This window comes from Cyclopterus lumpus, chromosome 19 (genome assembly GCF_009769545.1).
Source record: "Cyclopterus lumpus isolate fCycLum1 chromosome 19, fCycLum1.pri, whole genome shotgun sequence".
Taxonomy (NCBI): domain Eukaryota; kingdom Metazoa; phylum Chordata; class Actinopteri; order Perciformes; family Cyclopteridae; genus Cyclopterus; species Cyclopterus lumpus.
This window is the reverse complement of record NC_046984.1, coordinates 12,637,943-12,663,685: the sequence shown is the minus strand read 5'-3', so window position 1 is coordinate 12,663,685 and position 25,743 is coordinate 12,637,943. Positions and strand designations below refer to the sequence as shown.

Below are 25,743 nucleotides of genomic sequence, written 5' to 3'. Positions count from 1 at the left end.
AAAAACATGTTGATAAATCTTTGATCCGTCGTTATAATCCAAGCTATATACAATTTACACAAATAGTTTGTTGGGTCAATAGTAACATCGGGGTTATTTTAGGCCACGACCGTATGTCCGTATCGGCCACCGTAGCTCAGTGACAACACGGCAAAGTATTTTGAGCGAAATCCGCCTGCGGCTAAGCTGCTAGCTTTTGCTGAGAAGTAGCTGGTTCTCCGGCTTGTTGTGGATGCGGACAGTCGGTCTGTGATAAAGACAGTTGATGTGAGTTACTCTCAACTACATGTGTGTATTTTTCTTTGCTAAGTCTCTGATACACAGCGTTTCTGTTGAAATATTGGAGCAAAGGGTGTGGTGGCTGTAACATTTAGTTGCTAGCTGCAAGCAGCGTCGGTTCCGGTTATACACTGGAGCTAACGTTACCCTGTTGGCCTGTACGACTTCTTATGTAGTGGCATTGATACCACATTAACTCACCCCTTTACTGGAGTGATGGGTAGGTAATCGCTACCAGCAGATTTGTTGTGTTCAATGTTTTCAACCGTGTTTGTACGAGACATGTTTGGAGCCTCAATTGCGAAATGCTAGCATGAGCTAACTAGCGACATAGGTTAGTTCACGTATAATTAATTTCTAAGTGGCTTGCCCTCAATTTAACGTCGATAATATCAACGGTTACTACACTAGGATGTGGTTGACCTGTGCTGTGGGTGTGTTGAACCGTTTGTAACACCAATAGGTGTTAGCGGTGAGTTGACGTTAGCCAGCAGTTTCAGGGAATAGTCGGAGACAACCTGTCTGGGTGGCACCTTGTAGGAGCTAAGTCAGAAGGAAGGAGTGTTTGAACTGTCAGTGCAGGTATGCGCGTGACAGTGTATTGTTAATCCCCACCAATTGTTAAGCAAAGAGGTGTGTTGTCTTTGCTGTAGTGGAGTCCGTTCGTCTGTCCAGGACTTGAAACTTGTTGAAGAATATGAGGCTGAAGGAGATCCAGAGGACTGCCCACCAGGCGTGGAGTCCTGCCGAGCACCATCCGATCCACCTGGCCTTCGGAACATCAGCACAACAGCTGGATGCCTCTTTCAACACCACAGCTGCCCTGGAGATATTTGAGGTGGATTTCTCAGATCCATCTCTGGACATGCAGCTCAAAGGGTCATTACCCACCTCAAACAGGTACATTATAGAGGTGATAAGATACAAGATGCTACCTCTGTCCGTATCAGCCACTGTAAAGAAGTGATGTGGCTTATTCCTTTGATACTGTATTTTGCTAACTGCTGGTTCAGGACTGTCTCAGTTTTACTACCAGACACATCGTAAGGCCTGTATACATTTGGAAGTTCAAATATTCTGGTAGTATCAGATTTAATGTTGTATCCTGATGAAGCTCCGCTATTCTTTATCAACAAGCAGATTCAACGCACTCTTCACCCCTTCATATCTGGCGTTAGATAACATGTGTTTGAGTATGCCATTTAAGTAACAAATAATTCACTTGACTTTTCATGTTCCAAAGGTTGCACAGTATCGTATGGGTGAATTTTGGAATGGGAGCTGATGGTACTGGAGGGAGACTGGTTGGCGGCAGTGAGAATGGCACATTAACTGTATATAACCCAGAGGAGATAATGAGCTCCGGTGCAGAGGCAGTAGTGGGGCAGTCTGACAAACACACAGGACCCGTCCGAGCACTCGATTTCAACCCCTTTCAGGTAAACGTCTTATCTTTTGTATCCTTAGACAGTTTATTCAAAAGGAATTCACTTTTCTGGTGCTGCTATACACATTATTGATCGTTCTCATTTTGTTCCTCTCCCAGAGTAATCTCCTCGCTTCAGGAGCAAACGATTCAGAGATATATATCTGGGATCTGAACAACTTTAACAGTCCAATGACCCCAGGAGCAAAGACGCAGGTGGGTGTGTGATTTGAGATCTCGTGAGTTTGGTGTCTGTTGTGAGAGATGAGTTGACTTCTTTCTTTCTGCCCTTATTTACTATTGTGAATCAACGCACAAAATAGAAAACGACAACTGGCAGATTTTTCTTTGTTTTCTTTGTAGTTTCATGTATTTGAGTTAATACTAAAAGCCACAAGAAGGTTTGTTTTGTGGTTTTCATTTCTCGTGCCATGTTGTATATCTTCCACTAGACTGTGGGTTTAATGACGCCTTGTCACATGGACATGTTCCCAGCAAGCCATTCATCAATTTCATAAGAAGTCAGGTTTGTTTGGACAGTAACAGCCTTTGTCTCGTTTTTCAGCCTGCTGAAGACATCAGTGTTGTGTCCTGGAACAGGCAGGTTCAGCACATCCTGGCCTCTGCCAGCCCCAGTGGGAAAGCAGTCGTGTGGGATCTGAGAAAGAACGAGCCCATCATCAAGATCAGTGACCACAGCAACAGGGTTTGTGTGGCTTTAATACAAATTACATTAAGTCCTATGTTATCTTCTGAATCAATAATAATCTGCCACAACTTTTTCCTTTGTGAAGCGATTGTTGTCAGGCTTTGTCTGCTCATACATAACGGCCACTGTACCGCACGCAATCAATGTAGAGTCGGATCCTCAGCCATACCCTCTTAACTTCTGTTTGGATTACTAACACATAACACATACAAATGAATGGGTATATACAATATATAGTATCATTATAAATGAATTATCAATGGTTTGTGTAAACAGATGCTCAGCATTAGTACTGAAGTTTCCTCAATACACCTTTACTTGTGAAAATGAGAAATATATTATTCACACCTGCTGTCTGCTTTCAGGACAGTCCAGAGCACTTACAAAGCCCCACACTAAACTCTTATTACTGCTTTCATGTCAAGTCTCCAATTTAACCTGCAACGCTCAGTGTTTACGGTTATCTATTTTGTGAAAACCTCAGGTTTCTCAACTTATGAGTCAAATCATAAATGCTTTTAAAGGCAGAATTTATTTAGCTAATATTTGTAAGCTTTGCAGCCGTTTTCCGGTTACACAAAATTAAAACAATTGTTTTGCACCCTGTCTCTTATCATCCTAAAGCTCATCTGTTGTGTGATTTCAGATGCACTGTTCAGGAATGCTCTGGCACCCAGATGTGGCCACTCAGTTGGTGCTGGCCTCTGAAGATGACCGAATGCCAGTCATCCAGATGTGGGACCTCCGCTTTGCCACTTCGCCCCTCAAAGTCTTTGAGAACCACACGAGGTGAGGCTTAAACAGTTTGTGGTCATTTCAGATTGTTGTTGTCATGTTGCAGAATATACTAGATATACTTTCTGTTGCCGTTTCCTCACAGGGGGATTCTGTCTATATCCTGGAGCCAGGCGGACTCTGAGCTCCTGCTGAGTAGTGCTAAAGACAACAGGATCCTCTGCTGGAATCCAAACACTGGAGAGGTATATAACTGTTATGCCTGAATTGCCATGCTTCATTACCGTGACTTAGCGACGATGATGTAGATTCTCACTTGTCATTTCATTCATTTCAGGTCATCTATGAGCTTCCAACAATAAACCAGTGGTGTTTCGATGTCCAGTGGTGCCCCAGGAATCCAGCCCTCCTTTCAGCCGCCTCATTTGATGGCAGAATCACTGTCTACTCTGTTATGGGAGGAAGCTTGAAGGCTCAGCAGCAAAGCACAGCTGATAAGGTAGTTGCAATGTAATGTATTAGTCCCTAAGGCTATGTGTTGTGCTGCCTTGTTTGTCCACAAGGTGGCGAAGGTGTCAAAGGATTGGCATTGACTTATGAACAACAATATGACGTTGAATTTGACAGAAACTTAAATGAGCTGATTCTTTTTTCAATTAAGTGATCGTTTGGTCTAACAAATATTTAGGTCTATTTTTTGTACAACCAACAGTTAAAAAACCCAATCATATAATACTAAAAACCAGCAGATGTTTACATTCTACAAGAAGCTAAAACCAGTGAAATTTTAAAAATGATGCTTAATAAATTCTCAAAGTAGTTGCTGATGCATTTTTTGTTTCAGCTCTACACCAAAGAGTTGTGCTTGTTTTTAACTTTAAACATTTCATTTAACAGATATCCTCTTCATTTGATTCAATGGACCCCTTTGGGACAGGGCAGGTGCTCCCACCCCTGCAAGTTCCTCAGCCTGCAGTGCAGGACACCATAGTTTCCCCTCTGAAGAAGCCACCTAAGTGGGTGCGCCGGCCAGTGGGCGCTTCCTTTGCAGTAAGTGCAACATTAAAACGTTGTATCAGCATGTTGATGGAAACGGTGTTTATGACTGAGCTGGTGTTGTGTTTTTTTTTCTCCCTTTTTCCCCCCAGTTTGGTGGAAAGCTGATAACATTTGAGAATCCCAAGCTGCCTCCAGTGCAGAGCCCCCAGCCGGTCCCCAGACAAGTGTTTATGAGCCAGGTTACCACGGAGACAGAGTTCATCCAGCGCTCCAGGGAGCTGCAGGCAGCGCTGCAGACGGGCTCCTTCAACAACTACTGCCAGGCCAAGATTCAGAGCGCCAAGTCAGACGCTGAGCAGGACATATGGAAGTTCCTTCTGGTGGGCCCTTACGTCCTCTTGACATGGAGACAGTCAGTGTAGTGTAGTGTAGTTTTACTTTGAACTAATTCACTTTCTCTGTTTGCAGGTGAACTTTGAGGATGAAGCCCGTGTGAAATTCCTCAGACTTTTGGGTTTTAGCAAAGATGAACTGGAGAAAAAGGTATTCTGCCTTCTGATTTATAACTATTAACTGCTATCTGTCATACATATATATATATATATATATATATATATATATATATATATATATATATATATGCATGTTACCGTAACTTATATCCTGTTAGTTGTAAACATTTTTACATTTGTTTATTCAGATTTCAAAATGCCTGGGGAAAAGTTTTCAGCACAATGGACATGGAGTGGATGCCAAAGATCTGGCAGAAAAGATGCAGCGGCTCTCCACCGAGGTCGGCAAGTCTGCACACAAAATATTCATATACAAATGTTTTTGTTTGTTTGTTATTTGCGTACCACGTTTGCAGCACTTGTTTACTGTAAAATATCCGTTGTTGTATTTCCAGAGGTCTGATGTGGCAACTGCTGTAGGTGATGCCAGAACCTCTGGTTCTGTTTCCCCGGCAGACTTCTTTACTCAGTCTCCAAAGGAAAACTCCAATTTCCAGATCCCTATTTCGTGTGGTAAATCCCTCATCTGCACACACAATTAATGATGTGATTAAAACAAATGTTGCCTTCATTTCAATAGTTTGTCATGATTGGAAAAGTAACTGCATTCTGCGTTGATGCTGAATAACCGTGTCGTTCTTTTGAAGACACCGATGGTTTGATAAGCCAGGCGCTGCTGGTTGGTAACTTTGAGGGAGCTGTGGATTTGTGTCTTAACGACGGCCGTTACGCTGAAGCCATCCTCTTGTCCATCAGTGGCGGGGAGGAGCTGCTCAAGAAAACTCAGCAAAAATACCTAAGCAGTCAAAAGAACAGCATTTCAATGGTAAGTGTACATTTGATTCAATCGGTTTCAGATTGTGCAATCACAGGGAGAACTTTTAATGTAACCTGTCTGTCTCAACTGTAGCTCATCTCATCAGTGGTGACCCAGAACTGGAGAGACATAGTGCAAAGCTGTGAGTTAGACAATTGGAAGGAGGCTCTCGCTGCTCTGCTGACTTACGCTCACCCTGAAGATTTTGCCCGTCTGTGTGGTAAGTTGCTCCCAACTCTGGAAACCACGATGATCATGTTGCGGCTTGCCTCCCTTCCAGGCAAACTGTACGGTTTCAGGAATACTTGCATTACTTGCTGAATAACTTTCATCTTTGTGTTCAGCCTCTAATTTTAGCCTTTCCTCAACATTGTTTAATTCTTCTTGGTAGATACCCTGGGAGGTCGGTTGGAGCATGAGAGGACGGAGAAGCGCTGCCTGCAGGCCTGCCTGTGCTACATCTGCTCTGGGAACATTGAGAAGCTAGTGGAGTGCTGGGCCTTGCATAGAGACTGCTCCTCCCCTCTTGGTCTAGAGGTGCAATCTTTTGTCTCTGCATGAACAAAATACTGTTTTAATACTTTTTGAAATCTTTTGTTCGTGGATCTGGTAAATACACTTAATTAGGCAATAGAGTTGTCTAATAGTCAATTACAATTATTTATTCAGATTAATCCACTAATTGGTAAAATAGTCAATAGATCAGCCGAAGATAAACTGATATAATTATTGATTATTGTATTTTGCAAAGACATCTCACGTGTCTACCAGAAAGATCCCACTGATTTTAAATAATTTAAGTTAAGAATGGTTGCGTGTTCTGATATGCAACGTTTCTTTGTGTGTCTGTGTATGTTTCAGGATCTGGTTGAAAAGGTAATGATGCTGCGTAAGTCAATCGAACGCCTCCGCAACAGTGAGGTGGAGATCCAGAGCCCCATCCTGGCTGAGAAGCTAACCTGCTACGCTGGCATACTGGCTGCAGAGGGCAGTCTGGCCATTGCCATGACCTACCTGCCTGTGAACTCAGACCAAGTAAGCAGCATCAAGCCAAACACATTTCTAATCCACCCAACGGGTAAATACAATTGTGTGTTGACACAACGTTTTCTTCCCAGGCCGGGATCACAATGCTAAAAGACCGGCTGTTCCACGCTCAGGAAGAGGCTGCCGTTGGACTGCACCATCCAAACAGAGTCAATGTGCCCACAGCCAAGCCCACTCCTGCTGCTCAGATTCCTACACCAAAAGCACAAATTATGGTATACATTTATTAGCAATCAAATGCATTAAATCATATATTTTGCTAGATTATATTTCCCATGTAATTGTGTTATTATTTTCCCCCCATTTTCAGTATCAGCCCTCTGCTACTTCCCAGGCTAGCCAACAGCAGCCTGCTATGCCGTCGATTTTTACCCCACAGGCTCCACCTGGTCTGCCGCCTTTTTCTCATGTACTGCCGCCCAGTGGGACCCGCCCTGCCTTGAGGCCTTCTTACCCTCAACATCCTGCTCCGGCTCCAGGTTTGATCTGTGTTCTATTGTTTAGGTGTTTACAGGCAGATCTTTTTAGACTTGAAAATTCCACCCTGAACATAGTTCAGTACATTTGAGTACATTGTGCTGATAATGCCTCTCTTTCACTTGAAGTAAAATTATAAAAGCAGGACTTTAATTTTGCGGTATTCGTTAACGGAGGTATTTTGCTGGTGGTAATGTTATCAGTGTTTTTGAAGTTAGCATAAAGTCTTCCAGTTCCACGGTCTGCCCACTGCGGACGACATGCTGGATCTGGAGATATGTGAAGGACCTACAGACAGACTTGCTTCCTTTTTATAGTTGAATGTAATGGCACTTGTCCGTTTCCAGGTTTCCTTCCTCATCAGCCATTCCAGCCCCAGCCTATGGCTGTTGGGGGACCCTCAGGCTTCCCTCCTCAAGGTCCTTCCATGCAAGCTGCTAACTTATCAGGACCTCCACTACCACCTCCGTCATCGACCACTGGAGGCCTGTTCACCATGCCCAGCCCCGGGGTGCCACCGACAAGCTTCATGCCGTCTACCTCTTCACCCACGGGCCCCATGCCACCCAGCTCCCAACCCGGAGCCCCGGTTCCCATGTATCCAGGGAGCCTCTACAACCAGGGGCCTGCACCCCCCATGGCATCTGGTCCCTATGCCCCTCTCGGATCAGGGTACCCACAGGGAGGCCCCGGAGCTCCTGCTGTAAAGCCCTTCTTGGCCCCGGCTGTTGCTCCTCCTCCTACAGGTAAATCTCATGTTGCTCGACATGTAACAGATGTCATCAGGAATCTGTTGCTGATGGTTATTGAATCATGTTCAGCTGTCCACCTCATTTGACTTGCAGGATTCTTTCCCTGGCTGAATTCCCAGTGTGACCATCAAGGTGACAAAGTTAAAGTTGGATATGGAATAAGAGTGCAGCGAATTATACACTTTAGTGACCAGAGAAACACCTGTACAACACAAAAATACACCCTTTGTATGAGATTGCACTCCATTATATGTGTTTTGGTGTTGTTTGCTTGTGCCGCTGTGTGCTTAAGGAAAATGTGGTGACTTCCTTTATTTGTATGGATGTCGGCGTAAAAAACAGTAACAAAACCACATCTTCAAGATACTGTAGATGTAATTTGGAGGTTATGGGAAACAAGTCAACATAGTACACTAATGCATAAAACATTAAAAGTATATCTGTTCAAGCACTGTGCTCATAACCTGATAATCGGTTCCTTAAGCAAAAGGGAAACTCTTCAATAAGTCTATAAAAGGATTTAAGGTCAAAACGAAGTTCTTGCAGGTTTTACTGACTTTATATCTGAGTTTTTCTTGAGGCAGAATAAAAAGCACCTCCCATATACTGTTAAAATGCTGGGTCTTTTTTTGACTTCCAGTTAAAAAGTCTAATGTAAGGATGTGCGATGATTGCTTGGGCGGTTATGAGCAAAATGGAAATCAGGGATAGTTTTAACGGCTGCGGACTTTCTGATCTAATTGGATACGAGTTTTCCAGCTTTCTATTCATTTTCATAAAATGTTTGTTTTGAGTTGAAAATAATTGTTCTGTTTGTCAAAATTCTGTTTTTGATGATAAGTTTTATCTTAAAAAGTGTCAAGAAGTTAGCATGTGAGCGGTCTAGTAGAGACATTCTTTACATTTTCAACTGATTCATACAGGTTTGAGCACACATATATTTATGAGATGCTTTTCTATTCAGCATTGGGATCGTGTTACTGTTGAGTGATCTTTAGGATGCTGCCTGAACATGCCTTGCCCATATTTGCTGTTTTGTTTCTGCATAAGCTGCTAGTCTTTGGCTTAATGACATGTTTTTGCCATGTAGACTAACCTTGGCTCAAAGAGGTTGTCTTGTGCTGACCAGTTTTGACTGCTTGAGTGTGCGCACAAAAAAAATGCCCCGAGTCACAATTCAAACTGTCACTCGTCTTCTGATTTAGGACCCCAAGAAGGCTGGAATGACCCACCGGCAGTACGAGGTGGACCCAGAAAGAAGAAGGTATTTTGTGTATTTATCGCTTTCAATTTAGACTTTTAGGTCAATGTTGTCCCATCTGTGTATTACTTTAAAATGTAATTAATTAGAATATGCTTGCAAATGTGTTTCCTTCATTTAGTATTCAAGTCTACACCCAATGCTGTCAAATCAAACTTGCCTATTTTTTTTAGAAGAAGAAAAAATCTAAATCTAATAATCCTGCAACTGGCGATGTTTAGACTTGGGCCTCTTTCATGTTTCAACTATTTGTCTGTTACTTTTAGCTCACAATGTCAAATGATCTGCTCATTTGCTGAGTTTTTCATTCCAATAATACAAAAGATGGAAAAATGACTATAGCCACAAACCAATCTGTAATTATATTACAGAGTTTTCCTCTCTGTTAATGGATGTATTTTAATAATTCCTCGCGGTAAAAGTACCACTAGTTGAGAATCACTGATCTACAAGGTGTGATACACGTAGTTTAGTGCTGTGTCGTAGCTATGGGCGAGATTAAATCATTCAACACAACAGCTCAGTTCAATAATGAAATGTCCATTCATAAAGCTGCACTGATGAATATTTGATTAATACCAATTAATTAAATGACTAGATGAAATTTGAAAGGGCAAAGTGACAAACCCTCAGAGAAATAGGATTGTGCTTTCATTAACCTAATTGCCAGCAGCAGAGGGCGGATGTTTTCAGCAAACAAGCTCTGATAAACCTGTGACCTGTTCAACCCCCAAAAACCAGACAGACAAAATCTAAACTAACTTAATTAAGTTGAACATTAGTCAGCTTGTTCTAAAAGTAGCCCAAAATATTACATAAATGATTGCTTTCAGAGTTTCTTGTCCCTGACTGGATGCATCTTACTGTTGTGTGCTCTCAGCTCCCTGATAACTACACTCCACCAGCCCCCATCACTGCCCCTGTGATGGGATTCCCTGTGGAGGCTCCTCAGCCACACAACCACACCCAGGTCCCCCCCGGAGCCCCCCAGGAGCCCAGCGTTCAGGTTGGTGTGTGACAAGGAGCTGGTATCTGATTCCTCACTCTGCAAGCACTGTATTCACACCTTGTGTCTTTGTTTCCCCTCAGCTTCTCCAGCAGCTGCCAGCGGAGAGGGTGGAGCAGAAGGAAATCCCTGCTGATCACATGGTCCTGAAATCCACCTTTGACAGTCTGGTGCAGCGCTGCCAGCTCGCAGCGGGAGACCCAGTAAGTTTCACCATTGGTGGGTGCGGCTGCATCCGAATTTATTCTCTTGAAAAAGTTTGGATTTTATTGGTTATCGAATGACTGCAAATATTTCCTTTTTCAGCAAACAAAAAGGAAACTAGATGATGCAGCCAAACGTTTGGCATACCTGTACGACAAGCTGAGAGAGCAGTCGGTAAGAAATGATTACATGTACACGAAAGTAAATGAGCCGCGTGCTAAAGTTAAAAGTGAAGTGAACGTCTTCATATGACTTCGCTAAGCCCCGCCCCCTGCTGCTACTCTGTCAAACCATCAGAGCTACCATGGAGCTCACACGGTCACTAACTGCTCTCCCTGAACAAATATTATCCTATTTTTGGGGAAACCAAAATTGCGATCAGAGAGAAGCAGGCAGAAAGGTCTACGCGTATGCGTTTGAAGAATAGGTCCAGGATGTCAAACTGATTCAGCAGCAAAAACAGGTAAAAAAGATCAAGCTGGCAGCGAAAGCCTAACGAACAGTGAGAAAACGCATTACCTGGCGATCAAATTAATGAACAACATAGTTGTATAGGTCTTTTATTCACAGATTCATTCATTAAAATAACAAAAGCAGACTATGGAAACAATTGATCCAGCAGAAATGCTTCAAAACTAGTCATTTGAAGATGTCTTCACGGTCACTGTAAATCTTCTGACTTTATAAAGGCTTACGGTGGCACGTCGTAACATGTCGTAATGTTTCCCTGCCGATCTCTCAGCTCTCTCACAACATTCTGAACGGGCTCCACGAGATCAGCCGCTGTGTGGCGAGCCAGAACTACCCGCGGGGTCTGGAGGTCCACACCCAGGTGGTCAGCAGCAGCAACTTCAGCGAGATCTCCGCCTTCATGCCCATCCTCAAAGTGGTCATGACCATCGCCAACAAGCTGGGCGTCTAACCCCAGGGGGAGAGGGGGGGGGTACACCAACAACCAGTGTTATCATATTGTTATATATGTATTTATTTCTTCTTGACCTGACGACGTGCTTTGATAATGACAATAATTACTGATGATATTGCAGATTGTGGTACATACATACATATTCCTTCCCGGTGGCTGATGTGGGCAGTGAGGTGGACTTTTGTAGAGATTTGTCGATGTTGCTGTGGTGATTTTATGATAAAATGAATGTATATGAAAAAGTTGTGATTCTGTGTAAATTCAACGGTTGGTGTAATATACAAAGTTTGAATCAAGGCGGTGTTGCATTTTCACAGTCCACATTACACTGGTGCATATTTTTCTTCTCATGCGCTTGATTGAATACACGCAGTGCTCTAAACAAAACCTCCGGGACTAGCAGCTCTGATGTCCACAGAAGGGGTGGAAATGGTGCCAATAAAATTGGGTTGATCTTCCTGCTGTAACAGATTGTGTCAAAGCGCTGCAGAAGGATGCCATACGGCGAGTGTCAAGTTGCTGATTTGAGTTTAATTTCTTAGAACTGTTGTTTCCTGATCGGTGGTGTGAACGATTGAATCTTTTCTCTTTTTACAGTCAGACTTTCTTCCGTTTGCATGTTATTTTTCCTGCCGAGTTCACATGGCAGCTCATTAGCAGAAATAACATTAATTTATGTTGAACTGCGAATGAATTGACGTCCGTGCTGCACCTTTAAAGATGCGTTCACTCACCTTTCTACCCGGGTCACGTCTTATCCTTTGTAACTCTGAAGTAGTGTTTTTTTGTTTTTTTTTATCGTATTTGCTTTAGATTAGATCATACGATGATTACCAACATAAATGAACTGACAAATGAGAACATGTGATCATGATGTATGAAGCTGGATATCAAACTAAGGCAGTACAGTGCCTCCCTGTGCTCATTTTGGTTGCACAGACATTTATACAATCCACATTGCTTACTTTATTCATGCCAGTATCTTTTTCAAATAAAACTTAACTTCAAAGGTTTTGAGTCTATATCTTTACTTTTTCCTGTTTTATTAGAAAGTGAGCAACCTGTGATCCCTTTATTAACGTACTGTATTAATAATGCAAGATTGGTGACTGACACTATATTAATCACAACATATTTAGACCCTAATTCTTTGACTGATGAATGGTGTATTACTATATTATGCATTATTAAATGATTAATTAGTAAAGCCCATTTTGTTACAGCCTGTATCCTCAACCAGTATTTTTTTATGAGCGTTATGCCGTAGTCCAATATGTTGCTTTTTATTAATTTCTAAAGTAGAATCTATAATTCATAGCCCTCTTATATGTTTGTTTTGCAATAGATGTTGGAATCTCTTATTAATGATGACTCGAGTCTGACCCCCAAAAGCCCCATGTTACTATATATGATGAACTTACTTCTATAAGGTGCTGCCTGGTTGTATTTCTTCTATATTCTTTGTTTGGTAGTAAGTGTGTCTTCCATTGACCTCGCAGTACTCCATGCTCTACTAAAAAGGAGGAGGAGCTTCTTACCAGCAGGGTGTGCACAGGTATGTTGCATTCAATGACTGGAACGAGATTGTACCTGCCTGCACGGCATTGCAATGCTGATTGCTCTGATGAGGATCTGTTGGATCGGAATCTCAAATAAAGCTCAACACGTCATCGATGGGGGTGCGGACGTCTATTTTATTTGTTACCAGGTGCCCAGATTTAAGTCTGCAGGTATGTTCTAGCTGTAGTCTATGCCACACGTACATTCACATGGAGTCGTCACAGAAGCGTTCACGCGCCCTTCCGCCATTGGCGCAGGAGGATCATAAGTCAGCAACTCGCCGCTGATTGGCCGGTTGGAGTCACACGGTGTGAGCTGGGTAGCGTGAATGTTTTTTTGGGGGGGGGGGGTTGAACTGCAGTAACCTCCCCGTCATCTGCGTCTGGGGTGATGCTCGTCTAATGTTACCTCACCACACATCACACCACAGCCTCGTCCTGAGTCATGCTGTTCCTCCGCCTGTACGGGTCCCTGGAGCCTCAGGACTTTAATAATTCTGCAATGTGCTGAGTGGAACCGTGTCTACTAATGTGAAGCAAGAACTTCATGATGCTGCCAATAAACAGTGAAGTACAGTGTAGTGCATTGTATGCTACTTTATGCTGGGAAATGTTTCTGAGAACTGCAGTTGCTTTGCAAATTCACATTCTTAATACGAAATATAACCAACACATACATTCTGAGGTATTATTATTTTTATAGATTAAATAGTAGAGAGCATTAGCGGCGCCTTTATATGTTATATTAAAGTGCACAGTTGCATCAGTAATTTGAATCCAATCATTTGATCATGTATTACTATTAAATAAATACTGCAGCATTGTACTTTAGGTATACTAAGTATATTTTCATGCATTTTTAGTTACAAAGTCTTTCTACAGTGGGAAGTTGCTATTTGTGTTACTTGTACAAAGAGTTCCACATAAACTGAGAAGTTTGTGGTATTGCTACTTTTACGAATGGAAAAGATCTGAGTATTTCATTTTGTTACAAAAATTTCTGAAACAAGTGAAACATTCCCAGACTGTAACACTGCAAAACAAGATATTCAATTTATAATTATATAAGTCCTTACTTTTTTTGCTGAATGAATGACTTAAACGACCAACTAGTTGATGACTCATCTAATTATCTCAGCATTGATGACCTTTGCTCTACAAGTATCACAGCACATTCACAAACCAAACTCCTTAATCTGAAGAAGTATGACATATGAGCACATTTCTGGTCAGCATACTCGCCCTGCATTCCTCTGTGCTCATGTGTGAAGTATGACGCATTGAGCACTTTATCAGTCTGCAGGCAAGAGACAAGGATTGCAGTATTATATATTTGATATATATTTGACTTGCACACGTATGTCCTCGGCAAACGGGAAGTGTCGAATTCTTTACCACAGCAGACCAAAAACTAGTCCCAGTTGGTTTGTTACCAGGAAACTGGAGATCGCTGTCTTCACACCAAACAATATATTCAAGCTATTTAGTTGAATGAATTTAGCTGTACAAAAACGTGACAATACTATGTTACTCCAAACTTTGATGCATCAATAATAATAACCCTTTAGTATATTTGACATTAACATTTGGCCCACAAGTACTTTCCTATAGGAAACAATGAGTCATATTCAATGAGTCATATTACCAATGCGAGACAATCACTCGACATAATAAAGACTGTTTGCTGTCCTGGCTCCTCATTGGTGGATCGAGCTCCCCACTGACATCAGGACAGCAGGAAGTCTCTACATCTTCCGCCGGAAACTGAAAACCCATCTTTTCCGACTATACCTTGAATAAAAACCGATTAGCACTTCAGTGGCACTTGAAGGGCACTGACTTATGGTATTTTTGTAGTTTTGGCTTTCTTTAAGAAATGTTACTCATTTGTACTCATGGTTGAATGCACTTATTGTAAGTCACTTTGGATAAAAGCGTCAGCTAAATTACATGTAATGTAATATTCAGCCAGTCTTCTGACATTACAAACAAAAAAGTTACATGTTCAGATAATTCCAAGACTTTGCAGTGTGGATACATATCAGAGAGACACAATGAATAACAACAGAAAAAAAGAGAGAGAAACAACTGTTGATTGTGTCTAATGAAAATATTGTGATTTTCTTTATTTCAGAATAGAGTACATTTGAGATTTGACATCATCATTCAGACTGACAACCTTTTGATTCTGTCATTAGGCAAATGTTGATTCTGCCATTGTGGGCAGCAGGAGTTGTTTGCATTGCTTGTGATACTGTCGGGTTTTGTTAGGTGCTCTGGTGATGCTCTAACTTCCCTCATGACAGCACCCGATGGGTTGAAACTAGTTGACACATCAGGGTTAAATCTGTTGATTGAACATTTTGCAGCAGGTGTTTTCATTTGGATTCTTGGAAAATGAACTTGTTTTAATTTAAAGCACTTTGTTTTTGTCAATAGATGTGGTCAATTTTCCTAAATTAAAATGTGTTTTCAGAATAAAAAACAATGTTCCATCTGGTGCTTCAGCCTGTAAACATGGACCGTGGTCAGATTTGGCGCGAAGAAGATCAGGAATGGATGCAAGTCATAAGGCATTAGGTTGTATCCTGACGTATAAAATACACAGGAGCTCAAATTTGATTTGTATTACTGCCAAATGTTGGAGTGCAGAAATCTGGTTGAGCAATATTTCTTTAAAGTCAATAAGGGGGGTGGGGGGAAACTAAAATAAATACATAAATAGGATAATATAAGCATTCCGCACATCAGAATTAAAGAAAACATTGATGCACCTCAAATTTAGCAATGACAATCAGCTTTGTAGGACTTCAAAGGGAAGCCCAACCCCGTCTCAGAAATCACCGAGGCAACAGTTACAGTTCTGATGATCCAAAAGCGATGCAGCTCCACAGTACGTTACAAAAATAGACACAGCTCTGCCATTAAAGTTACCGATAAAAGACCTCACCACAACACCTACTACAGTAAATCATCATGCATGGGTGGCATGTTGTTTTGTAACACCAGAACTGTCACATGACTGGCTGCTACATCGACCAATGAGATCTCTGCTGCAGATGTTTCTGGACAAAATAGAGACATGTTGGATAAAAAAGGGAGCAACGCCACTGATGCCACAATGTTAGAAAACTTCCACAATTATGTTTGGTGAAGAAGCAAAATCGACTTAAATATGCTCTCTAGTGGACCATTAAGATGCTTATAAATACGTTGACAGTTGGCACGCTCTTGGCACTATGATATATTCCTTGATATATAACTTGAACGGCAGTTTAGTATGTAATGATAAATGCCTCACCTATATTGTCTGGGGGAATACTCAATCCATTTACTACACGGACTAAATACGTTTAATGTTAGTATTTAGTTTAGTCTACTTATTTGGGTACATACTGCAACACGCTACATGACTCTGTTGTCATTAGTCAGGTTATAAGAAGAAGGTCTGGGTTCCCTCACTCTTCGACCATGTGCCATATTTCATTAAAGCCAAACAACATCATTCAAACTCTCATCCCTTTTTTCTTTCCGAGATCTTAAAGCACTCAAAAAGTCTATTGTCCGTGTATGAGAACGGTAAAAACTGGCTATAAACAAGCAACGACAACAGTCTCCTATAAGTATCATATCTTATCAGTTGAAACATTGTTACTCAGTATTTTCCGAGCTCCACTTCTTATCTATTTTAATGAATAATTAAGTAATACTTACATAACATGAGCAGCTACATGACTGACCCTGCATGAAGGATGCACACCAAAGTGGCAAAAGGATGAAATTGACTTTTAAAATGTATCTACTTCAGATCTAAAGCATCTTCGCACAAATGGGTTTGTTTTTTTATCCAGCTTGAACAAATGATTTAGTTACAGCTACAAAATGTTGTCAGGGCCCTCATGAAGATTACTTTTATCCTCAGTGGATGAGAAATGTATAGCTGTCAAAAGACTGTGAAGCTTCTTCTTTTCAATTGTTTTTCCCCCCGAAGCTGACCACAATTCATCAATCTTAGCCACTCCGGTGGCTTCCGTCTCCAGTGCGCTGTAACCGGGCCTGCACCAGCTCACGGGACCCTCTCTTGACGTCCTTGGCCAGGCCCAAGAAGCACATGGCGTCGATGAAACAAGTGGTAAGGTTCAACTTGCAGCCAAACTCACTTGTTGCATAGTCGTAGGGGAACGTGTGGTGGTAGTTGTGAAATCCCTCACCTGTAAGTTACAAGGAAAAACCGTGGTGAGCGAATCATGAAATCATTTAGTTACAACCTGTGGAGCTGCCAATCTGGCGCGACAGTAAACGTGTTGTGACTTAATATCATTGTCTTCGGTCTCGATTACCAAGTTATGTGAGGCTTCGGCTTCTATCTCCATATATCCTTTAAAACACATTCTGTCTGCTTCTCTCTAAAATCCCCCAAGTTACACTATATTTGTTCAGAAAGTGCAGTTAGTTACAACGTTGGCTCCATGGTAGCTCTAACAGCTGGAAGGAGTTTCAGCAGGAGACAGGCCTTAGTGGAGGTTCGAAGGGTCCATTTTGTTTTAGTGGCCACATTTAGAATTACAGGATCATGTGACGCCCACTGGCCTTTTCTCCCATTCAGTTTTGTAGAAAGTAAACAAATGTAAGATGATCCTCTGGGTCAATTGAGGAATAAAGTCTTGAACATTCATATTAGTACATCATTTTCACAGCAGCCTGGTGTGTAAGGAGTCAGTTGGCTTAGCCTAAAACCACTAAAGCATTTTTTTAAAACTATATTTTTGGTGAGCAACTTTAATGAACTGGGTGCCATCTTAGAACATCCAGTTCCATATTCAGGTCTTTTAAAATAGCCATTGTAGCTGCACTATTTACTCCTATTGGTTGCTGGATCGAGTGAGAATAACTTTGAAAAATGTTTAAACCAGCCTTTAAATGACTTGCCTATTTGTTTTGTGATATACCGGTCTACTATCATTGGTTGCCGAACTGGTTTAGGCGTAACGTGACCTACGTCTAACAAACATAGGCCACAGGTACAACGTAAAGCTCTGAGTGGCATACACCTCCAAAAATTCCTGTTTTCCTTATCTTTTCAACTTTTCAGTGAGAGCACATGCTCTAGTGCGTTACATACCTATAGCGCTGAATGTGACAAACGCGTTCTCCCTGGGGTTGATGGTCTTGTCATAGGGCCTGTTTCCCCACATGTGAGCCGCGCTGTTGACCAGCCAGGTGGCGTTCAGCACCAAGGTGTACCTCAACAGAGCGGGGATGTAGTACGCCACCCACAGAGACTCCCCCCACATGTACCAAGGCACGGCCATCGGGACGAAGAAGCACATGAGCAGCACAGACGGCTTGTAATACCTGTCGAAAAAAACACAGAGCGGGTGGAGAGCAGAGAGGCGCTGTTTACTCAGTACGACATAAACACACAAATGCACTGCTTGTCAGACGTGGGTTTTTTCTTCAACATGACAGTTTACATAGAAGTCTACCTTGAGGACCAATCTCAACGTTGACAAAAGACAAGTTAGTAATTGTTACCTTGCTAAACCAGAATGACGACAGACACAACTCTGCAGCGGCAGTGGGTTAACGGGTTTAATTTTCCTTTCTTTGCTCTATTTGTATTTGACATATCAGAAAATAAGATAATGAAAAATAATTCTGCAAAGTTCATCTGTAGTTTCGGTTAAATACCCCAAGTGTAAAATCAATCATTGACTGATGCCACTTACTTCCTCTGAAACATCACAACTTTGTCAGACTTCAGGTCAGTGAGTTCCAGCTTTTTTCCTTTCTCAATGACGTCGGGGTGTTTGCGCAGCATCAGCCAGCCAATGTGAGCGAAGAAGAAGCCCCGGACGGCGTTGTGCGGGTCAGCATCTGTCTCCGAATATTTGTGGTGAACCCTGTGGTCTCGAGCCCACTCAAAGATATCATTCTGTGGGTTGAGGTAAAGACAGCGATTACATACACTGTAGACACAACGTGGTCGTCACACAGTAATGCAAACTGCTATTATCACAGCGGCAAGTGGGCCTACCTGAAATGACATGGAGTTGGCAAGACCAAGAAAGATCTTTAGAGGTAGTGAGGCCTTGTAGGATCTGTGACTCCACAGGCGATGAGCTCCCGCAGTAACTCCTAAAGCACTAATAAAAAAACAAAGTAAGGCTGTGGGGAGAAATGCAAAAACAAATTAGTACTGCTAGCAATTAAAATACTGCACATTGCAATATCTCAGCATGACATGCTTTCTGCACTTGTACTCTCAGTATTAGGACTACGAAGGATCTTGCAACAAGTGATGTTTTGCAAGAGTCAGTCATCCATGTTACATTATTACGTATGTGTAACTAAAGGGGAGTAGAATAGAATAAACAGTAGAATTTTCATTAAAAAAGCTGAAATTAGTAATGCAATATTGCATTTTTTCACCTCAGTATAGCTTATAAGGCCATGCCTGTTTCTCAAAGGCAACTTATTTAGCCATTTGAGACAAGATGATCACCACAATACAATCAAATGAATCACACAAGCTTGCCTGCACCGCTTGTATAGCTGAAGATTATTCAAATGTGCCTTTGACTGAACTGGTTTGTCCAAGCCTATTTATTTGACGAGAGTTTAAATCAACATGGCAAGATGCATGAAACTGTGAAAGTCACTTGGTCATGTAATTATGTCATATCAGATGCCGACTGAATGGATACAACCGTTTGAATGTTGGCCTGGAAATCCATGCGTAAGTGCAGCCCCTGGGGTTTTAAATTCATAACCACCAAACATTCCAATACATTCTAAAAAATCTTTTCAAAGTAATAAAGCAGAATGCAGCTTGTTTAATAACTCTTCACACTGTCCTATTATACTGTTACTTCATTCTAAAATAGCACAGGCTGTGCAGCTTTTAAAATACTTGCTGTGACATGAAATATCTGGTGATATATGTCCTGATCTATAATCCCACTTACATGCAGAATACTGGGAGGAGCATGCACACCGTGCAGCCACCTTTCAGCTTGCAACAGCGGGTGACATAACAGCTGTAATTTCGGTACATTTTTTTTTTTTTTTTAAAGGCCCAAAATAAACACCCAGAGAAATACTTTTAACAGGTAGGATTGTACTTACACCAAAGCAAGGTCAACGGAGATGCTGAAGGGAGGAGAACCACGCCGTAAGCGGCGCCTATATGCAACAGAGTCATCAACACGACATTTCTCCAGACGATGCTCGAGGGAGGTTTGGGCCCTTCTTTTTCTTTGTATGTGTGATCAAACACGTCTTCTCTGGCGGCTTCTGGAGGAACATTTCCGTTGCTAGACTTGTGCTGCTGCTTCTTCTCCAACGCCTCCGTCTCCGTCATCGTGGCTGCGGTTTGGTGATGCTCTGGGCGGTTAAAAAAACAAAAAACAAACAACAACAAAATAAGATAAATTGGTTAATTTCCGTGTTTCGGTGATACAGGCGGAGTAAACCGGCGAATATAAGCCCGTCGCGCGGACGAGGAAGAGGATGGAAACTGTAACAATGATGCTGACTTCTCGCTGACATAACGTTACGACCGTATGGCTACGACGTTTGCTGCGTTGCGTAACACTCGCGTTACACCTGTAGAGCAACTCAACGGAAGGTAAATAACTCACCAAAGAGAAGCAGACGAGTAGAAAAGAGATTCCTGGCTGTGAAAAACGGAGATGAATGTGGTGAAAACTCCTGTAGCCGGGAATGAGAGAGTGGTAGTTGACTGCGTAGCAAACGCATCAATGGAGCAGCGCGAGCAGCGGTTGACCAATCAGCGCTCAGAGGCCGCCTCGAACTAGGACTCTGATTGGCTGCCTGGTTATCTGCTGTTCACCTTTTATTCATTCTTCTGCCAGATGTACATGTACCTTCTCTGGAGAGCCGCCGCAGCTGTCTAGACATATAGAGTGAAATGTATCTGACGAATAATCACATCAAATCGCAATTACTATTACTTTGAGTTACTTTTCATGCACCTCATCAATATTTAACTGAATTTACGAAGTTTACTGAGCATATATACTGAGGATTTGTATCAGTTACTTTAACCACCCTCGTAGGAGGTCATAGTGCATGTATATTCCGTTTCAACTTAAGTATCTCTCACATCAGACAAGTAGCAACCGGTTTTTCTTATCTACAGAGATCAATTTAGAAGAAAAAAAAATCTTTCTCTCATTGAAATTACTCGAAGTTTCCACCAGCACCTAAACGCAGCATGCGTTTGTGGATAACTGTGGCGCTGCAGACCGTGGAAATAGTCTCCACCATATGGCTCCAGCCTCCGCGCGTAAATGTAACCTGATCCGTGCGTATCAGGCGATCCATGCGCACACACTTAATAATCTTTTAATGAATAGAGACATTTGTATACACAGGTAGCTGATATATATATATAATATATTAGACCTAAGTAAACAATGTTTAGGTACATATTAATATTCATTGAGGTTATCATGTGTGCATGTGTTTAAATCTCTGGTTCAAATAGCTTGGTATGTGTGTGTTGGAGAGTGGAAGTTGCGCATTTGTGAATACGCACTAATCGCCGTCCACATGTGTGAGTCTTATTTCTCATTTGCAGCTCACGTACTATACATGTGTGACTATTTTGAGATACATTCCCCTTCTTATGAACTGAGGAGACAGTTACAAATATATTTGACAGGGTTCTAATTTTAAAGAAGGGTTGCCACATACGTACGTTTTCACATTCAAAGACAGACGTTATGTCTCCATCTAGTGGGGGCAAAGAGCCAGGGAGTCGACACTTGTCAAACCATGCAAACCTCTCTTTATACATCCAAGGAGCAGACAGGAGAAACCGATTTGAACGTCAGGTTTCAGACAAAAAGACCAACAACTGACCGCCGATCTATTTGCAGCATCTACGTGACGTCATCAGCAGGAGCCCGTATTTACTTCTGGTCCAGTTAGCTCGGCCCGCTGCAATGGAGGTAAACAGGGACGAAGCGGAGCGCTGCATTGACATTGCAACTGCGGCGTTAACCAACGACCAGCCGGAGAAGGCGCAGAAGTTCCTGGAGAAGGCGCAGAGGCTCTTCCCGACAGAGAAAGCGAAGGGTGAGTTAAGATGGCCGAGCCGTGAGAAAGGGGCGCATCAGCCGGGGAGGTCTGCAGCATCATCACCTGCAGCATCACCTGCATCCCGGATGAGCTCCGCGGCTCATGTAGCGGGGGCCTTTGCTAGCTAGCGAGCTAGCTGGGTTAGTCACTTTGATAATATTGTCATCTCAAGACAAGCGTGTATGAATATCATTACATATTGTGTGCACCTGCTCAACATGAAACATATGTGCTACGGGTATCAGTTGCTTCTTTATTATAAGCCTAGAAAGTCTGTTGACTACAGGGCAAGAGACCCCTACATCCCAGAGAACCAGTTGTTTCTTATGTGTATAGTGAATTTACTATAATAATAATATCCATAGAGCCATCCCTCCGGCTCCAGACCAAGAGGCACCATAATACACAAATACAATTTTTTTACATTGTATTTATTTACCCTTTTATTTATCCAGAATAATCCCATTTATATTGTTGAATCTCTTTTACAAGGTGGGCCTGTTGAATGAATGTGTGAATATCTTTTTATGTTATGATGTTTTTATGGTATCGTATCTCTATCTCTATCTCTAGTACTACTGGAGCTAATAGCAAAAAATGGATTTACACCTAGACAAGACTTCAGTGGGGTTTCAGGGCCTCGACAGCGCCAGGATGCCAGACCTGAAGAAAAGTCTTCAGACACCTCAAAGTCCTACTCGGCAGACCAGCTAGATGCTGTGAGGAGGTAAGGCTGTCAATCATGTAGAGACTCAGAGGGGTTTATTAAAGGCATGGCTGACATATTTTTAGCCTTAATATGACACTTGACACAGATAACCCTGTGTTCTCTACACAGGATAAAACAATGTAAAGACTTCTACGAAATTCTCGGGGTCCAGGCAGACGCCCCTGAAGATGAACTCAAAAGATCATATAGAAAACTTGCTTTGAAGTTCCATCCAGACAAGAATCACGCTCCTGGTGCGACAGAAGCGTTCAAAGGTGACCAGCATGAACTTTCGTTTATCACCGACCTTAGTGTCATGCGGAAAGCCTAAATATAGGCTATAATTACAGCTACAGAAGGTGTGTTTAGCCCTTCTTTATGATAATTAAACTGAATTTGACTGTTTCACTTCCTACAGCTATTGGAAATGCGTATGCTGTTCTGAGTAATGCGAACAAAAGACAACAGTATGATCAATATGGCGAAGAGAAGAAGCATCCTTCAAGCCACAGCCCGGACAATGGGAACTTTGAGCCAGATATTTCCCCTGAAGACCTCTTTAACATGTTTTTTGGAGGAGGTTATCCATCAAGTAAGTGCCTCTGCTTTGTGTTTTCACTCCAAACTTGTGAGACAGTGTTTTCTTTGTCCTCATTATGATCTCCATGTGCTACATTGATCTAGGTAATGCTAATGTGTACACTAATGGGCGGATGCGTTACCAAAGGCGAGGGAGAAGAGAGCAACAGCGGGATGTGAGTTTGATGTTGTTATTAGAGCTCCTGCAAACTAAATATGTGCAAATAATGTAAAGGTCTTGTTTAACAGCAGGGGGAGACATTGAGTCATTTATCCATTTTTTTTTTTAAAGTGAAATGTCGCAATATTCAAGTGTTTATCAGAGATTTTTAAAACAAAAGCGATCATGATTGATTCAGCTGTGGGGTTTTGACACTGTAATCTTTTCCTTGCAGGGAGGCCTCGCTCTCTTGGTGCAGGTCACGCCCATCCTCATCCTGGTTATTGTGTCGGCCCTCAGTCAGATCATGGTCAACAGCCCCACGTACAGCCTCAGCTTCAGGCCGTGAGTGTGAATCCGTCTTATGAGCACCTGCCCGAGAAGGATGTTAACTGTTGCTCTACACAATTCCAATCCACTTTGACAACAAATTATGTTCACAATGCCAACCCAAGTGTGGTTCTATACATAACATAATTGTTATATTCCCTTGATATTTTTGTACTAGCCATACTTACTTACTTCCAAAGACAGATCCATTATAATGACTTTCTGGTTTGATTTAGAAAGAACATCTTAATGCTGCCTCAATTAATTCCAAATAATTACAGACCTCTTCTGTGTTTGCGAGGATGGCTGGCTCCATTTTGCATCGCCTCTGTGTTTTCAGATACACTTCTGTCAGCCGTTATCGTCCATGAGTCATGTGAACAGAGACAGGAGGTTCCAGAGCTGTCATCTGTCGTTGGTCATTGTCTCTCTCTCTCCCACACTTTGTCCTATCTCCACGCAGGTCGGCAGGTTACACACAGAAGAGGCTGACTGAGAACCTGAAGGTGCCGTATTATGTGGGGGAGCAGTTCTCCAGGGAGTTCACTGGACTGAATTTGAAGAACTTGGAGCGGACGGTGGAGGAAGATTTTGTTTCCAACCTTCGCAACAACTGCTGGAAGGAGAAACAACAGAGTATGTTTGCCAAGAACACACATTGGGCTTATTTATTTATCCAACCATGAATATGAATTGTTGTTTCTGTCAGTTCCCCCCCCCCCCCCCCCATATCTTTAATTAATTGTTTCTATTTCCTGCAGAGGAGGGCATGTTTTACAGAGCTCGCTATTTTGGAGACACTGACCTGTACCAAAGAGCACAGAGGGCTCGCACACCAAGCTGCGCCAAGCTGTCCGAGATCACAGCTTCATTACACGGTTGATGCCGCTTTCATAAGTAAAACGCAAGTTCTCCGCATGTTTCTTTAATTCTGAACATGTTTTATTCTGAAGAGCTCCAAGTTTTGGTTCAACCCACAAAGGGAAAATGTTTTCTTTATTTCTGTGTTCTTGTCTCCAGGTGTCCAGAACCAACACAACAGATTATTGGCTGTAAAAGATTATTGGCTGTAAATAGATGCTTTAACAATGTGGAGACTGAAGATGACTCGACAAGCAACACAAACAAACCAGCACCCAAAGCATCAAATTGACCACACAAAGTGGTTGAAGTCAGTTCTGTGGAATTTTAGTCTGTGAAATGAAAATATAATGCTAATATAATGTTTTGAAATAGGGGGGAAAACACGTAATATTGCTTGTCCGACTGATTAGATTGGGGTTTTGGAAAAATTCCACGCCCCAGTTTTGAACGAGAGCCATGGAGCTGGCACAGGTCACTTTATGGTTTTGCGATAATGCAGTTTGGAACAGGAACATAATGAGGTTAGATCTAGTCGTACGGATGTTATTTATGTAGCAGTTCATAAGATACCACACTGAGCGCTTCCTCTTTAATTTTACACAGTCAAATCAGCAAAGGAGAGGAGTTGGAGGAGGGTTTGCTGATTTGACATCAAATGCACATTCTGAACTATGCAGGAATAATGTGAAACCTCTGATGAACATACACTCATGTCAAGGGTCAGACATTGAACCCCTGAGATTTGTCTGTATGTATGTATGTATGTATGTATGTATGTATGTATGTATGTATGTATGTATGTATGTGTGTGTGTGTGTGTGTGGTGTGTGAGAGAGAAAGTGAAATAACAATTAGGAAATACCCCTTTACACTTTGCCTCGTTTAATTGTGTTAAGGATAGAATAGTATGCCGTGACTTGATGGCACTTCACAATAAAAGCCAATAGAATGAGAGATGTGCCCACAAAGTGGGACTTTAACAGGTTCAAGTTTTTGAACGTAATGTCTCTGATAAACACCATCTGTTGGGGAAAAAAAGCAATTTCTGTCACACCGTTTATGTTTATTGAATGCTATTTACGTTTTGTATTATTTATTTAGAAAATGATTATCGGAACAGTTCTTGCTCACCTTTTCCACCATGTTTTTACTCCCAGATGAAAATAAATATGGATGCCTAAACTTGTTGGATGTGACTCATTGCTCAGGCCAGAACAAGCACAGAACGTGGAGATAAAAGCTCAGTCAGCACATCTGACTGACTGAAGTCGGCCTGCTGAGGCCG

General features: G+C 42.0%; 3 protein-coding genes and 1 long non-coding RNA gene across 8 annotated transcripts; 2 read left to right on the top strand and 2 right to left on the bottom strand.

Moving 5' to 3' along the window:
• The first annotated feature begins 121 nt into the window (after positions 1 to 121).
• Positions 122 to 12,161, top strand: sec31b (SEC31 homolog B, COPII coat complex component). 5 transcript variants are annotated; one of them, XM_034558480.1, is made up of 26 exons: positions 142 to 267; positions 955 to 1,179; positions 1,523 to 1,718; positions 1,826 to 1,921; positions 2,271 to 2,411; positions 3,061 to 3,203; positions 3,295 to 3,394; positions 3,487 to 3,648; positions 4,047 to 4,199; positions 4,298 to 4,528; positions 4,617 to 4,691; positions 4,849 to 4,941; positions 5,056 to 5,173; positions 5,308 to 5,486; positions 5,571 to 5,697; positions 5,869 to 6,014; positions 6,339 to 6,512; positions 6,596 to 6,739; positions 6,835 to 7,003; positions 7,349 to 7,747; positions 7,847 to 7,885; positions 8,959 to 9,017; positions 9,895 to 10,020; positions 10,104 to 10,223; positions 10,327 to 10,398; positions 10,967 to 12,161. In XM_034558480.1, exons 2-26 carry the CDS (start codon positions 977 to 979, stop codon positions 11,144 to 11,146), a joined length of 3,645 nt encoding a protein of 1,214 aa, XP_034414371.1. In that variant the 5' UTR covers positions 142 to 267; positions 955 to 976; the 3' UTR covers positions 11,147 to 12,161. The 5 variants fall into 5 exon arrangements, with proteins under 5 accessions (XP_034414373.1, XP_034414371.1, XP_034414369.1 ...); XM_034558478.1 differs by having other exon boundaries at positions 933 to 1,179; XM_034558481.1 differs by lacking the exon at positions 142 to 267 and adding an exon at positions 280 to 499.
• On the bottom strand, positions 10,772 to 12,897 carry LOC117748584. The gene is made up of 3 exons (XR_004611612.1): positions 12,740 to 12,897; positions 12,571 to 12,662; positions 10,772 to 11,352 (listed from the first exon to the last, which is right to left on the bottom strand). It is a non-coding gene; the product is annotated as an uncharacterized LOC117748584 (long non-coding RNA).
• A 1,902-nt stretch (positions 12,898 to 14,799) lies between these two features.
• Positions 14,800 to 20,584, bottom strand: scd (stearoyl-CoA desaturase (delta-9-desaturase)). The gene is made up of 6 exons (XM_034558540.1): positions 20,352 to 20,584; positions 19,837 to 20,094; positions 18,746 to 18,876; positions 18,438 to 18,643; positions 17,831 to 18,063; positions 14,800 to 16,919 (listed from the first exon to the last, which is right to left on the bottom strand). Exons 1-6 carry the CDS (start codon positions 20,467 to 20,469, stop codon positions 16,720 to 16,722), a joined length of 1,146 nt encoding a protein of 381 aa, XP_034414431.1. The 5' UTR covers positions 20,470 to 20,584; the 3' UTR covers positions 14,800 to 16,719.
• dnajb12b (DnaJ heat shock protein family (Hsp40) member B12b) lies at positions 20,089 to 25,644 on the top strand. The gene is made up of 10 exons (XM_034558541.1): positions 20,089 to 20,338; positions 21,615 to 21,813; positions 22,390 to 22,543; positions 22,655 to 22,800; positions 22,944 to 23,117; positions 23,210 to 23,280; positions 23,500 to 23,609; positions 24,058 to 24,230; positions 24,356 to 24,498; positions 24,615 to 25,644. The coding sequence occupies exons 2-9, from the start codon at positions 21,681 to 21,683 to the stop codon at positions 24,475 to 24,477; spliced, it is 1,083 nt and encodes a 360-aa protein (XP_034414432.1). The 5' UTR covers positions 20,089 to 20,338; positions 21,615 to 21,680; the 3' UTR covers positions 24,478 to 24,498; positions 24,615 to 25,644.
• Positions 25,645 to 25,743: the final 99 nt, after the last annotated feature.

Bases quoted from the DNA above. Each gene is read 5' to 3' on its own strand.
- sec31b (XM_034558480.1), top strand. From the start codon at position 977: ATGAGGCTGAAGGAGATCCAGAGGACTGCCCACCAGGCGTGGAGTCCT. The intron at 3,395-3,486 runs GTATATAACTGT...CATTCATTTCAG, and splicing joins GGAATCCAAACACTGGAGAG to GTCATCTATGAGCTTCCAAC. The intron at 6,740-6,834 runs GTATACATTTAT...CCCCATTTTCAG, and splicing joins CACCAAAAGCACAAATTATG to TATCAGCCCTCTGCTACTTC.
- scd (XM_034558540.1), bottom strand. From the start codon at position 20,469: ATGCGTTTGCTACGCAGTCAACTACCACTCTCTCATTCCCGGCTACAG. The intron at 20,095-20,351 runs GTGAGTTATTTA...TTAACCGCCCAG, and splicing joins TACTCGTCTGCTTCTCTTTG to AGCATCACCAAACCGCAGCC. The intron at 18,064-18,437 runs GTAAGTGGCATC...TTTTTTCGACAG, and splicing joins GTTGTGATGTTTCAGAGGAA to GTATTACAAGCCGTCTGTGC.
- dnajb12b (XM_034558541.1), top strand. From the start codon at position 21,681: ATGGAGGTAAACAGGGACGAAGCGGAGCGCTGCATTGACATTGCAACT. The intron at 22,544-22,654 runs GTAAGGCTGTCA...TTCTCTACACAG, and splicing joins CAGCTAGATGCTGTGAGGAG to GATAAAACAATGTAAAGACT. The intron at 23,281-23,499 runs GTGAGTTTGATG...TTTTCCTTGCAG, and splicing joins GAAGAGAGCAACAGCGGGAT to GGAGGCCTCGCTCTCTTGGT.